The sequence below is a fragment of the Bos taurus genome, chromosome 5 (assembly GCF_002263795.3).
Source record: "Bos taurus isolate L1 Dominette 01449 registration number 42190680 breed Hereford chromosome 5, ARS-UCD2.0, whole genome shotgun sequence".
In the NCBI taxonomy this organism is placed as follows: Eukaryota; Metazoa; Chordata; class Mammalia; order Artiodactyla; family Bovidae; genus Bos; species Bos taurus.
In genome coordinates, this window is record NC_037332.1 from 103,970,674 (window position 1) to 103,984,463 (window position 13,790).

Below are 13,790 nucleotides of genomic sequence, written 5' to 3' on the forward strand. Positions count from 1 at the left end.
TCCATCTGAAATGGAACCTGGGGAATAGAAAATGGAGACACACATGTGTACTCAGGAGAAGGGAACTTAAAAAACGAGAGACTGATTTCCATCAAATGCCTGACTTGCGGAGACAGACTTATCTCCTGACCAATGAACGCCCAACCAAGGTTTTCTCCCCATTCTGAGGCCAATGAACCTACTTCTGGGACCTTGCCAATAAATCCAGCCCACTCCAAACCCTCAATTTGTAGCTTACTGGAGATTCCTTTTCCCAAATTGCAATTCTTTTACTGTTTCAGAATAAACTCAATTTCTGGTCATTGGAGCTTGCCTCAGTTTACCTCCTTTGTTCAGATCAACACTGACAAGGTCAAATGGCAGCCTGCAAAACTGAGTGGGCAGTGCCCTGGAAGACATTCTGTTCATACGATATGATGGTGAACTAGACCAATGGTCAATGACCAAAGGGAGCTGCAGTGATTGGCCAGTATCTTTGAACTCCTATTTTTCAGGCTACATCTATTACAAAGGGTATCACTTGGGAAGCAGTTTCTGACAACTGCTTCCTGCTGGGCCTTCAGACCGGGTGGTGTATGGCTCCCAACAGAATTATGGCTGTGCAACTATAAATCTTAATGATAAAATTCATAACAAGACCCCCGATTATAACTGACAAGATACAATGGCAGCATGCATGCCCAGTGTGCCATTCCCATTGGGTGCTATGCACTAACACACATCACCCTTGTTTTGTGGATGGAAAGCTATTAAGCACAATAGGGAAAAACAATGAGTCCTCGATGGAATTAAAAGAGGGGGACATCACGTGGTGGACTTGAGTTCCCGGAGACTAGCCCCGCCTTGAGACATGGGACACTGTGAGAGGCCCCCAGGGCACACTCAGGCTAAACTACATCTAGGTGTGTGTGCTCAGTCATGTCCCATTCTTTGCAACCCCATGGAGTGTAGCCCACCAGGCAAGAATACTGGAGTGGGTTGCCATTTCCTCCTCCAGAGGGTCTTCTCAACCCAGGGATCAAACCCATCATCCCTTGCATCTCCTGCATTGGCAGGCAGGTTCTTTACCACTGAGCCACAGTCACCTAACCCCGGTGGGGGTGACCCAACGTTTTTGGATGCAAAACATGTATCCTAACTGCACAGGGGTCATTAGTACCCAAAGGCAACAACACGTACAGCAGACTGGCCCACAGGACAGGTAACGGCCTTAGGGGACATAGGTGCTGGTCTAGGTATCCTGGGACAAATTGGAGTTTGCTTCAATGAAGAATGACATTCAGAAGAAAAGATTTATTAATTAGGCTAGGCAGAGTTAAGGGAGTTTTCAGGAACAAAGCAAATGATGAGTCAGCTTGCAAAAACAATGAGGCTATAGCAAAGTGGGTCAGGCAAACTCAACCAATACTGCTGGATAATGCTGGACCCAGCTGGGAAGGGCCTGTACCCTGGCCCAACAGACTGTCTTGACCATTTTATTAGACGGAGGTTGAAGTGGCCATGGGGCAGTGGCCCTCTGTCTTAGCTGTTGAAGCCTAAAGGGCTCACGTCGGGGAATCTTATGGCCCCACAAACTTATGGAAGTTCTTTAGGGGGTTGTCTCAACCCAGATTAAACCAAAATAAAACGTATCCTATGGTGGCTCAGATAGTAAAGAGTCTACCCAGGTAGAGACCCCTGGATTGGGAAGATCCCCTGGAGAAGAGAATGGCAACCCATTCTAGTATTCTTGCCTGGAGAATCCCATGGACAAGAGGAGTCTATAGTTCATGGGGTTGCAGAGTCAGACACAACTGAGCGACTAAGCATGCGTAGTATAGTTAGTATAGCTATTCCATAAACCTAAAAAAATCTGTCCTATAAATGCTACACTCAGTGTAAATGCTCTGACAGATCTCATCAATTTGTTGTAAGGAGTCCATGGCTGGAACTCCTATTCAATATCATACAAGATATCATACAAGATAGCCAGTGTAACCGTGAAAGTCACTCAGTCATGTCCGACTCTTTGCGATCCCATGGAAATTCTCCAGGCAAGAATACTGAAGTGGGTAGCCTTTCCTTCTCCAGGGGATCTTTCAAACCCAGGGACTGAACCCAGGTCTCGCACATTGCAGGCAGATTCTTTACCAGCTGAGCCACAAGGGAAGCCCCGCCAGTGTAATAAGTGAAGAAAACAAATAAAAGGCATACAGATTAGAAAGAAAGAAAACTGTGTTTTTTTGAAGACAACATGACTGTTTATTAATCTACAAAAAGCTTCCTAGAACTAAAAAGTGAGTTTAACAGGCTCGTAAGATACAAGGCCAATATACAAAAGTCAATCATATTTCCATATTCAGCGACATACAATTAACATTTGAAATTTTAAAAATACAATTTATAGTAGCTTCCTCTCTCCATAAAGTACAGATCTTGCATACAAAACTTATGTGTAGGATCTGTATGCTGAAAACTACAAACCACTGTTAAAAGAAATTAAAAAAAAGATGTAAATAAATGGAAAGATATGTTTATGGGTTGGAAAACTCAATATTGTAAAGATGTCAGTTCTCCCCAATTTGAATCATAGAGTCAATCATCTTCACTCAAAAATCACAGCAGGTTTTTCTTTTTTTAAAGAAATTGGCAAGTGGATTCTAAAATGTATGCGGAAAAGAAACTGAAAGGGACTGAAAAAAGAACAATAATTGGAGAAATTACATCACCCAATTTCAAGACTTAGGAAGCTACAGAAATCAAGACTGTGATGTTAGCAAAAGGATAGACACAGGCCAATGGAGCCAGCGGAGTCCAGAAATAAAGCGGCACAAATATTATCAACTGACCTGACAAAGAAACAAAGATAATTCACGGAGAAAGAACAGTCTTTTTAACAAATGGTGCTGGAATAATTAGACATTTATAGGCAAAGACCAAATACTTCAACACAAACCTCATACTTACACACACACAAAAGGCTCATAAGCATAAATTTAAAAAGTGAAACTGTAAAACATCTAGAAAAAATGTTTCCCTTTTATTTATTTATTCAGTTCAGTTCAGTTGATCAGTCATGTCCGACTCTTTGCGACCCCATGGACTGCAGCACACCAGGCTTCTCTGTCCATCACCAACTCCCAGAGCTTGCTCAAACTCATGTCCATTGAGGCGGTGATGCCATCCAACCATCTTATCCTCTGTCAACCCCTTCTCCTCCTGCCTTCAATCTTTCCCAGAATCAGGTCTTTTCCAATGAGTCAGTTCTTCGCATCAGGTGGCCAAAGTATTGGAATTTCAGCTTCAGCATCAGTCCTTCCAATGAATATTCAGGACTGATTTCCTCTAGGATTGACTGGTTGGATCTCCTTGCAGTCCAAGGGACTCTCAAGAGTCTTCTCCAACACCACTATTCAAAAGCATCAATTCTTCAGTGCTCAGCTTTCTTTATAATTCAAGTCTCACATTCATGCATGACTATTGGAAAAACTATAGGTTTGACTAGATGGACCTTTGTTGGCAAAATAATGTCTCTGCTTTTTAATATGCTGTCTAGGTTGGTCATAGCTTTTCTTCCAAGGAGCAAGCATCTTTTCATTTCATGGCTGCAGTCACCATCTGCAGTGATTTTGGAGACCAAAAACAATGAAGTCTCTCACTGTTTCCATTGTTTCCCCATATATTTGCCATGAAGAGAAGGGACCAGATTTATTCATTAAGTTTTTTTTTTTTTTAACTGGGTAACTGCTTTACAATGTTGTGTTGGCTTCTGTCGTACAACAATATCAATCAGCCACAAGTATATATATATATATATATATATATATATATATATATCCCCTCCCTCTTGAAACTTCCCTCCTCACTTCTGGCACCATTTCTTTAAAAAAAAGTTTCCTCCTTTTATTTTATGGGAAAAAAAAGTATAGTTTTTTAAAAATCTAAATACCCTGAAACAACGATTAAGGAATCATGATGTCTGGCTCTAGCCTATGGCAAGAGCAGGAGGCTTTCATTCTCTGTCTAAAAATACAGCTCACATTATTTACTGCTCAAAAAAGGAAGTTGGATTTAATACTTTCAAGGTCAACCTTAAATAACCCATCCGCTGGGTTGGATCAGAAGACTCCTGGAGTGTGGGCCTTGGAGCTTCCCCACCTTGAAGGGCCCCAGCAACAGTCATAACATTAGACCCAGAGGGTGGCCTTTTATGGAAGGAGCAGTCAGCTGCAGCAGCTCCCCTCGCAATCTTTCCAGCTAAGACTGTTTCTACTGGGCAGCACGGTAGATAAATTCTGGGGCCCCAAACATTTACAAACAACAAGAGAGCCTGAGAAGATCTGGAGTTCTTTGGGGGAAGAAAAGAAAATACAAGCATATTCGGAGATGCTGTGGTTTGATACCAGACCACTGGAATAAAGCGAGTCACACGAATTTTAGGGGGTTTCTCGCTACATCTAAACGTTATATGCACACTGTACTGCAGCCTATTAAGTGTGCAGCAGCATTAGGTCTCAAAACCAACATACATACCTTCATTTAAAAATACTTTATTGCTAAAAAATGCTAACCATCATCAATAACTCAGGGTTGCCACGATTTGTTTAAAAAAAAAACACAATAAAGCGAGGTAAGCCTGCAAGACAAGAAGAAATAAAGTAAAAGTCAAGGTGCTTCTTCTGGTTGAAGGAGGCCGGCCTCCATCTCTCTATCAGCAGAATGTGAACTTGGCCTCTCAATTTATCTCTAAAGTATGGATCTTTCCCTTCACCCAATCTTGCCAGATATGGCCTTCTCTGGTGTTCCAGGGGCTATGACTCCATGCTTCCGATGCAGGGTATAGGTTTGATCCCTGGTCCGGGAGGTTTGCTGCATGTCACACAGTGCGGCAAAACAGACAAAACGGAAAACCTTGCCAAACACTTTTGTACTTTGTTTTAAACTTGGGGGTTTGAGAGTTGGCTGAGAACTTCATGCCTGCGGGGTATGGAGGAGGTCTGGTGATTTGAGAAAACCAGTCCATTTTATCTATTCAGAGAAATTCTCTTTTTTACCCATCAGGACTCTAGAGCCAGTCTAACAGGGCCTATCCCAACCACGTGCAGTAAACTGAGCAGCTGACTTAGCCCCTCTGGGCCTCAGTCTCCTCATATGTTAAATGGGAATAGTCCTCATACCTGCCTCCTGAGGGTTTTGTGAGGGCTGCATAAGGTAAGGTTGCATGGCATTGAGAACACTGCCTGCCACATTGCCAGAGACTGCTGGCCAATACTGTCATCTCCTGAATTCCATATACCAGCCTCTAACACAAATACCTCGTGGGATTATAGTTGATAACATTTTATATTCCATAGTTTTGACCTGTGCCTTTGACATGGCCCCAATGGAATCGTGTTTCTCTATAAATGCCAAGGAAATCAATGGCCTAGGTCTCACTCTCCTCTTTATTTGTATGTGGGTACAGTTCATAAATACACTCACCAATTTTTTTCCTCCCCATCCAAAACTCGCCCTTATACCTTGAACCCCACCCAAGCCCTTGGTTAGAAAGACTCGCTTTCCTGTCGAGGAGGGGAGGGGTGGGTGGTCTTCCTCGTCACTCCGGCTTCTTGTTGGGTCTCCCTCCGTCCATTGAAGTGTGGGCCCTCAAAGGGCCTCTGAAGCTTGGGGATGTTGAGCACCATGACTCTGCCAGGGGGGCCCCAGTCCTTGAGTGATTGTGTGGCTGGCTCCGTTCCGTGCCAGGCTTGGGATTCAGATGCCACGGGGCAGTGGTTAGGGTCACATGCCCTGTCTGTGCCTGAGGCTGAGCCGGTGCAGCCCCAGTGGGCAGGGAGTCTGCAGTGGAGTCCTGGGCCTGCTCAGGCGGCCTGGAGAGTCCCGCCGGGGCGCCGTTCCCAGCCAGAGCCGGCCCTGCTCGCAGAGAGGCAATGTCTGAGGCCTGGCCCCTCGGGGTCCAGCTCTCCGGGCCCTTCCCAGGCCCTCAGTCAGGCCTGTGTGGGGAGGGCAGCCTCCCTTCTCCTGGCTCCTCCAGACATCGTCCGGCATGGCTGACGCTTTGGGTCCTTGGCCCTGTCAGAGGGCGTAGCACCCCAGTGTCTCTGTCTCAGCCAGGTGCCAAGCCTTGCCATCCTCCTGGTAGGGCATGGAAAGCCCGGGAGGGCGGGGGGCACCCTCTTCGGGGATGGGGTACGGAGGCTCTGGCGGGGCGGGGGGGTCTCCAGGGCCCCGGGCTCCCCCCAGGACCGGCCCGTTGTAGATGTAGATGTTGCCGGTGACCGTCACAGACCCTCCGGTGACATGAATGCCGTTGGTGCCTGTGGGAAGGAAGGCAGAGTGAGGGGGCGAGGGGTCAAGGTTGAGGGGGGCCCAGCGTGCTGCCAGCATGGGACTCTGGCTTCCCCAGGGCCCCATCTGCCATCTCCCCTTTCTGCCCTGTCCCTCTCCATGCGCTTTGGTTTCCTGAGCTCTGTGTTCATTCCCTGTTTTCTTGGTTTTCAGTCTTGTCCCTTCTCTGTAGTCAGGACACTGGCTGTTGCAGTCTCTTCTTTTCTGCCCGGCTCACACGCTCTCCCCCTGCCCTCCCTCCCTCCCCGTCCCCTCTTCTCACCGGGGGCCACCTGGCCTTGTTCTGGGGGCTCAGCATCCAGGTCCCTGGCCTGGCTCAGGGGACTCTGCTGTTGGAGCACCTCTTCCTCCAAACCCGGGTTCGCTGGGACGCCGCCGGAGGCCAGGGCCAAGTCTCCAGGAGCGGGCAGAAGTGGCTTTACCAGGTCAGGAACATGTGTGTTGAACCTTGGGGGCTCCCAGTTTCCATCAGCAGGATTTGATTCCTCTCCCTGCAGGACAGAGGCCGAGAACCAGCCCAGGACGGGGGCCTCAGACTCCATCTTTCTTTAATTCCCACCCCCACCCTGTGCTTAGGCAGCTCCAAGCCCTCCTCATCGAGCTTCCTGCCACAGGGCCTTTGCACTGACGATCCCTCTTCCTGGAGCACTTTCCCTGCTACCTCCTGATGTCTGGCCCTCTGTTTTCTTCAGCCCTCAGCTCAAATATCAGCTGACCACAGAGGCTGTCTCTGCCTACTCTAAGATAGAATACCCTCATTGGTTGCCACTGCCCCCCTCCCCCGCCCCCACCATGCTTTATTTAGCAGTTGGGCTCAGTTGCTTCAGTCACGTCTGACTCTTTGCGACCCCATGGACTTGTAGCCCACCAGGCTCCTCTGTCCACGGAATTCTCCAAGCAAGAATACTGGAGTGGGTTGCCATTTCCTTCTCCATATTTAACAGTTGTCACTACCTAGTACATAGTCGACTAACTTTATCCTTGCTCCACAGATATGAAACTCTGGGAGGATAGAGACTTTGCTTTGCTCACTGCTATTGATGCTAAAGCTGAAACTCCTGTACTTTGGCCACCTGATGCGAAGAGTTGACTCATTGGAAAAGATCCTGATGCTGGGAGGGATTGGGGGCAGGAGGAGAAGGGGACAACAGAGGATGAGATGGCTGGATGGCATCACCGACTCAATGGACATGAGTTTGAGTGAACTCCGGGAGTTAGTGATGGACAGGACAGGTGTGTTGCAATTCATGGGGTCGCAAAGAGTCGGACACGACTGAGCGACTGAACTGAACTGAATTTCCATAGTGCCTGGCACATAGCGTGCTCAATAAATTATTAGTTGAATGATTAAATGGATGTTGAAGCTGCAGATTCTTTTCCTGCCTGCTCCCCACCCCTGTTCACCTGTCCCCTGCCCCTCCTTGCTGCCGCCCTAGCCTCCGCATTACCTCTGGGTGCCTCTTGAGCAGGGATCCTGGAATAGAAAATGAAACAGCAGGCCTCAGACTCCCAGGCTTTCCCCTCCACACCCCACCCCACAGTATGGCACTGCCCACCCTGGGCTCCCAGAATGGTCAGTCTGTCATTACCCTTATCTCCAGCCTCAGAATGAAGGGGCTGGATAGATGTGATGTCTGTGTTGGGGACAAGTGCTGGGTGTCTTGAGGTGTGAAGGGGCAGAAGTATTGGCCCTGAGGGAGCTGAATATTCCCTCCAGCCCCCTACCCAACCTGGATAGGCACAGACCCAGGCAGACATCCCTGCCAGCCTCTGAGTCTTTCCTACCCAGCTTTCTGCAGAGAGAGGGGTGGCTCTTCCAGGTGTAGACGAAGACAGTGGTGAGGAGCAGAAATGAGACCAGAGGCAGCAGGATGGCCAGAACTAGCATCGTTCCTGGAGGACAGCAAACAGGACGAGGCGTGAGGACCCGAGGAGAGCAGCGGGTGGATGGGGCAATTAGGGAGCAGCTCTCCAGTTCTCAGGCCACCCAGATGGGAAACAGGGAGCAGGCTTCCCCTCCTGCTACTGCTACTGCTCAGTCCTGTCTGACTCTTTCCAACCCAGGCTCCTCTGTCCATGGAATTTTCCAGGCAAGAATATCGGAGTGGGTTGCCATTCCCTCCTCCAGGGGATCTTCTGACCCAGGGATGGAGTCTCTTACGTCTCCTGCATTGGCAGGCAGATTCTTTACCACTTGTGCCACCTGGGAAGTTCTTTCCCCTTGTAGACCCACTGCAGTTCCTAAAGGAGGAATTGGAGAAACTTCTCTTGGGTTACAGAGAAGGGGCATGGAGCCTGATGTGGGTGGGCTGAGAACCAGGAGAGATTCTGCCTCAGATGGAGATGTTTGGGGCGAGTGTGGTTGGCCACCGGCACAGGGGCAGCCCTGTGAGGGTGAGGACAGGCACTTGGGCTGGAAATGGGAGTGGGAGGCAGTAAGGGAGGGTGGGCTTGGGGTTGTGAGCAGACTCAGGCTGCGGGGTAAAGCCATGTTTCTGCAGATTTGGCTATCTGACAGCAAGATATACAGCAGTAGGAGCTGAACCTGTCCTTCTCTAGCCATGGAAGTGTTTACAGGGGTGACAGAATCGGTGTCCCGGCTGCTGAACTCTGCCTGTGGCTTCCTGGATGAGGGGGGCTGCTGGATCCTCACTGGCTTGCCTGGGGCAGCTCCCAGGAGTGTGAGGGAAGGGGAGGCTGGGCTTCTCAGGTGTCTGTGTATAGCCATGGCAACCGTTTTCTTCCTGTGGGCCTTGTGCTGCCATTGACAGCATGGAGTCCACTATGCCTGTGGCTTGTTCTGTCACCTGCTCCTGAGGAAACTCAGGAGGACTTAGACATTTAGACACTGGGAGTTCACCCTTGGTGCCCCATCTAACTCTGTGGCCTAAGTGAGTCCAGAATGGGAGGTGTGGGGAAGAATTAGACCTGGGTTCCTGCCCAGTTGTGTGTTTTTCATATACAAAATGAGATTAGCTTATGTACTCTCTGAGAGTCCAGCTCTAAATACCAATCTGAGAATTACAGAGCCAAGGACATGAAGACCTATTAGCATCAAAAGATGTGTGCTTCCAACGGGGGAAGGATGGGGGTAGGGATAGTTCGGGACTTGGAATGGACACGTATGCACGGCTATATTTAGAATGGATAACCAACAAGGACCTACTGTATAGCACAGGGAACTCTGCTCAATGTTATGTGGCAGCCTGGATGGGAGGGGAGTCTGGGGAGAATGGATATATATATATATATGGCTGAGTCCCTCTGCTGTACACCTGAAACTATCACAACATTGTCAGTTAGCTCTGGTGGTGGTGGTTTAGTTGCTCAGTCGTGTCCGACTCTTTAAGACCCCATGGACTATAGCCTGCCAGGCTCCTCTGTCCATGGGATTTCCTAGGCAAGAATACTGGAATGGATTGCTATTTCATTCTCCAGGGAATCTTCCCAACCCAGGGATTGAACCCAGGTCTCCTGCATTGCAGGCAGATTCTTTACTAATCGAGCCACCAGGGAAGCACTGTTAATCAGCTATGGTGGTGGTTTAGTTGCTAAGTCATGGCCGACTTTTGCGACCCCATGGACTATAGCCTGCCAGGCTCCTCTGTCCATGGGATTCTCCAGGCAAGAACATTGGCATGGGTTGCCATTTCCTCCTCCAGGGGATCTTCCTGGCCCAGAGATTGAACCCAAGTCTCCTGCATTGCAGGCAGATTCTTTGCCAACTGAGCTACAAGGGAAGCCCTCATCAGCTATACACCAATACAAAAGAAAAAAGAAAAAAAAAAGCTAATCATTTTTGATACACAGTTAAAAATTAAGAATAGAATGTAGAAAAGATTATGATATAGTTGGATGAAAAATTAAGTTACAAACATTCAAATGACTCCATTTTTAGAAAAAATGTAATTTTTTTCTATTGTGTGGAAAAATGCCTGGGAAGATATATTCAAAAATGTTGAGTGGATATGCCAGCTGATGGTTCTGTAGGTGAGGTTTAGTTTTGTTTATCTGAATTTTCTAATCTTCTACAGTTTGCATGTATTATGGCATGGGTTTTGAAGTAAGAAGGACCTAGAACAGGTCTTCATAATACCAACTACCACATGGGTGATCTTGGGCAAGTCACCTAACCTCTCTGGGCATTGGTTTCCTCATCTGTCAGTAAGGATTATTTCATAGGATCATTACAAGGTTTAAATGAGTTAGTGAAAGTCAAGTGCACAGAGTGTCTGACGCACAAACTCTTATTAAATGGAAGCTATGATTATAAATGCTCAGCCATTTTTTAAAATTAAGGAAATAAACTTTCCTTTGATTGATAACAATGACAGTCATTAGAAACATCCTATAATTCTCTATAGGGCTTCCCCAGTAGCTCAGCAGTAAAGAATCCGCCTGCAATGCAGGAGACGTGGGTTCGATCCCTTGGTGGGGAAGATCCCCCGGAGGAGGGCATGGCAACCCACTCTGGTACTCCTGAAGAATCCCCTGGACAGAGAAGCCTGAGGGCTATGGTCCACTGGAACATGACTGTAGCGACTAAGCACGAGCATGCATATTCCTCTTCCAGGCAAGGAAAGCAATAATTTCACAGAAAAAAACAAGAAAGCATCAAATGTAGAATCTTCTCTCTAGTGATGGAAGGGGTAACCTACTATACTCAGTAAATGGATTATGTGACGGTGGCATGTCCAAAATGACGACAGTGATATCAGGTACAGTTACATCTATATCTATATATCTATAGTTATATCTATATCTATGTCTCTGTGTAGACATACTATTGTATGTAACTTTTAAGTTACATGTAGAACATATAACTTTAAAAGTGCATGTATACACATATATGTGTATACACATACATGTGTGTAAGTAACCTGGCCCAGGGATACTCCAGTTTTTCTTTGAGGAACTTCTTGCCTCAACTCTGAGAGGAAAGGGTTCATCAATTCCCTGTTTTTTTTAGATGGATGGAATTAAGGTATCTTCCCAGATGTCCCCTCCCCATGCCCCTGGCCCTTCCTCACCTGGCATGTCAGGGGGCTCTTGTGGATTTCTGCAGCTGGTGTCAGACTGGGGGGTGCCTGGAGCTTCCTCCACAAGGCCCTGGTCCTCACACCTGTGGAGGAAAGAGCCCAGCTCAGGGGGGCTCCTGGCTGGAAGTGGAGCTGGTCTGTGGAGCTGAGCGTGAGGTGGGCTGTCACCAGCTGGGGCTGGGAGGGCCAGAGGAATGCAGACTGGGCACCCTCACCTGGTATGGGGCCGGCAGCGGGCGGTGGGAGAGGAGGTGTTCTGGAAGTGTCCAGCTTTACAGGGGACACAGTTGCTGTTAGCCTCTATGACTTCATCTGGCAGGAGAGAAGCATGGGGCAGCCAGGGTGAGTGGGCACAGGGGGTTCTGTCCAGCTGTGGGCTTCTGTGACACCTGCTGGACGGCTACCCACCCATCCTCCCCAGTCTGTACTTCACAGCATCTTTCCTTCTCTCCCCATTGCCCAGCTTCCTCTCAGTGCTGGGAGGACCTCGAACCCTGCACCGTCCCAACTCCATTTCTCTGCAGGTTCCATCTGTGAGCCTTTCTCAGGGAGGGAGAAGCATTTTATTACACAGAGAACTAGCCACCCGGGGCGTCACCACGGACACAGCACCCTGCACCCATTCAAGAGCGCCCGCCCAGCCTCCTTCCCACCCTCTGCTGCCAGTGACCTCTGACCTTTGAGCTCGGCCTCGGTGCCAGGCGGGCAGTCGGAGAGTGGCTCGCAGTGCTCACACTCAGAGTTCCAAAAGACGCAGTACATCCCCGGCTGGCAGTGGCACTGGGCCTTGCGGTTGCTAGTGCAAGGCGTGAGCTCCACGAAGCCCAGCACTGCAGGGGCGATGAGGGGCTGCTCAGCACAGGGGCTGTGCTCCAGGACATCCCAGCCCCCCACCCCCACCCCGGAACACCCCACTCACTCTTGTCACAGGGGCGGCACAGCTGGCAGAAGGAGAGATGGTTCCAGTGCTCGTTGTACGACTTCTCGGGGCATGTGGCACAGACGGTGTTCTGGCGGCGGCTACATTTGGTGGAGATGTGCGTGCCTAGGTTGTGAGTGGGGCAAGAGAAGGGTCAGGGGACTGGGGTTCCCACGGTGCCCTCTGCCGCTCGCTGCGTGACCCTGGGCCTGTCCCGGTGCCTACATAGGATGGCCGGCCAGTGTCTCTCGCCCTCTGTTTCTGCCAGCTGATTTCCCTGGGAGCTGGTGTCCGGTGTCTATCCAAGGAAGCAAGGCGGGCTGGAGCCCCCTGTACCCTGCCTCCCCATCCCAGACGTCCTCTGGCCCTGGCCTCTTACCTGGGGGGCAGCGGGAGCAGCAGAGGCGAAGCTTGGACTCATAGTACTCCTTTTCCTGGTCTCCGCAGCTTTGGTTCTCTGTGTGGTATGGGAGCCCCTTCAAGAAGAGATGGAATCAGGGCGGAGAATTATTCAGGGGTCAGCTGGGAGGAGCAGAGGGACATCAGAGAGGATGGCCCAGACCCCTCTCCCCTAGCTAAGCCTGCCCCCACCTACCTGCACAGGCTCCTCCCTCTCCAGCTGGGGTTGGGATGCGGCCAGGAGACCCCAGACGCCCAGGATGAGTAGCCCCCAGGCCAGGCCGCGGTGGGAGGTGGCCCATAGCAGGCGCATGGCGGCCAGTCAGCCTGCCAGCCGAGCAGAGGGATGGAGGCCTGGGAGGGAGGTGGAAGCCTGGACGTCCTGGCCAGTGGTGGCAGAGCCCAGAGGCTGGGACAGGACTTGATGGACGCGCCCGGGGGCCGGAACGGCCGGGCCTGGCCTGGCCTCCGGGGCTCCAGCGCCGGGGCTCAGGAAGTGGGAGTGGAGCGGCCGGCGCGGGGCGGGGACAGGGAGCGCTGGAGCCCAGGCGGCCTCTGTCGCAATCGGGAAGAGGAACAGGCTTGGCTGGCCGACGACGCAGGGCGGGAGGGGCGGCCGGGAAAGCACGTGAGGGCAGCGGGGCCGGAACCGGGGCCTCCTCCCTTCTCCGCAGGCCTGATTGGAGAGGAGGACGCAGGCCAGGCTGGGCCGGCTGGTGGGAAAGGGGTGGTGGAGCCAGCGGATGGTCCTCAGATAGGCACTCGGGCTGGGGCAGAGGGGACCCGGGAACAGATAGAGTTCCAGACAGAGCTGTGTCCGGCCAGATCTGAAAAAAATGGATGGGCTTGGGAGTGTCAGACTTGGAGGGTGTGACCCACAGGGAGCCACGGACAGCCAGCCAGACCAGCATCTGGGAACCAGAAGTCCCTCTTGGCAGACTTGCTGGACTCCTGGGTTCCCGCCCTGTTGTGTGAATTTTTAACACAAACTGTAAAAGAGTCGCCCCCCGCCCCTCCCCTGAGTCAACCCAACCCACAGAGCAGTGGGCACAGGTCACCTAGGAGACACTCCAGAGGGTACAGCAGCCCCTGCCCTCCCCACCAAC

The 13,790-nt window shown here is 50.4% G+C and overlaps 1 protein-coding gene across 2 annotated transcripts; it reads right to left on the reverse strand.

Annotated features, from left to right (window-relative positions):
• Window positions 1-5,404: 5,404 nt before the first annotated feature.
• Window positions 5,405-13,175, reverse strand: LTBR (lymphotoxin beta receptor). 2 transcript variants are annotated; one of them, NM_001103228.2, is made up of 10 exons: window positions 12,881-13,165; window positions 12,665-12,761; window positions 12,286-12,411; window positions 12,044-12,196; window positions 11,582-11,678; window positions 11,358-11,449; window positions 8,113-8,220; window positions 7,776-7,801; window positions 6,590-6,818; window positions 5,405-6,296 (listed from the first exon to the last, which is right to left on the reverse strand). In NM_001103228.2, exons 1-10 carry the CDS (start codon window positions 12,995-12,997, stop codon window positions 6,055-6,057), a joined length of 1,287 nt encoding a protein of 428 aa, NP_001096698.1. In that variant the 5' UTR covers window positions 12,998-13,165; the 3' UTR covers window positions 5,405-6,054. The 2 variants fall into 2 exon arrangements, with proteins under 2 accessions (NP_001096698.1, XP_024847208.1); XM_024991440.2 differs by lacking the exon at window positions 8,113-8,220 and having other exon boundaries at window positions 12,881-13,175.
• Between the last annotated feature and the right edge of the window lie 615 nt (window positions 13,176-13,790).

Bases quoted from the DNA above. Each gene is read 5' to 3' on its own strand.
- LTBR (NM_001103228.2), bottom strand. From the start codon at position 12,997: ATGCGCCTGCTATGGGCCACCTCCCACCGCGGCCTGGCCTGGGGGCTA. The intron at 12,762-12,880 runs GTAGGTGGGGGC...CTCTTCTTGAAG, and splicing joins AGAGGGAGGAGCCTGTGCAG to GGGCTCCCATACCACACAGA. The intron at 11,679-12,043 runs GTCAGAGGTCAC...CTCTCCTGCCAG, and splicing joins CACCGAGGCCGAGCTCAAAG to ATGAAGTCATAGAGGCTAAC.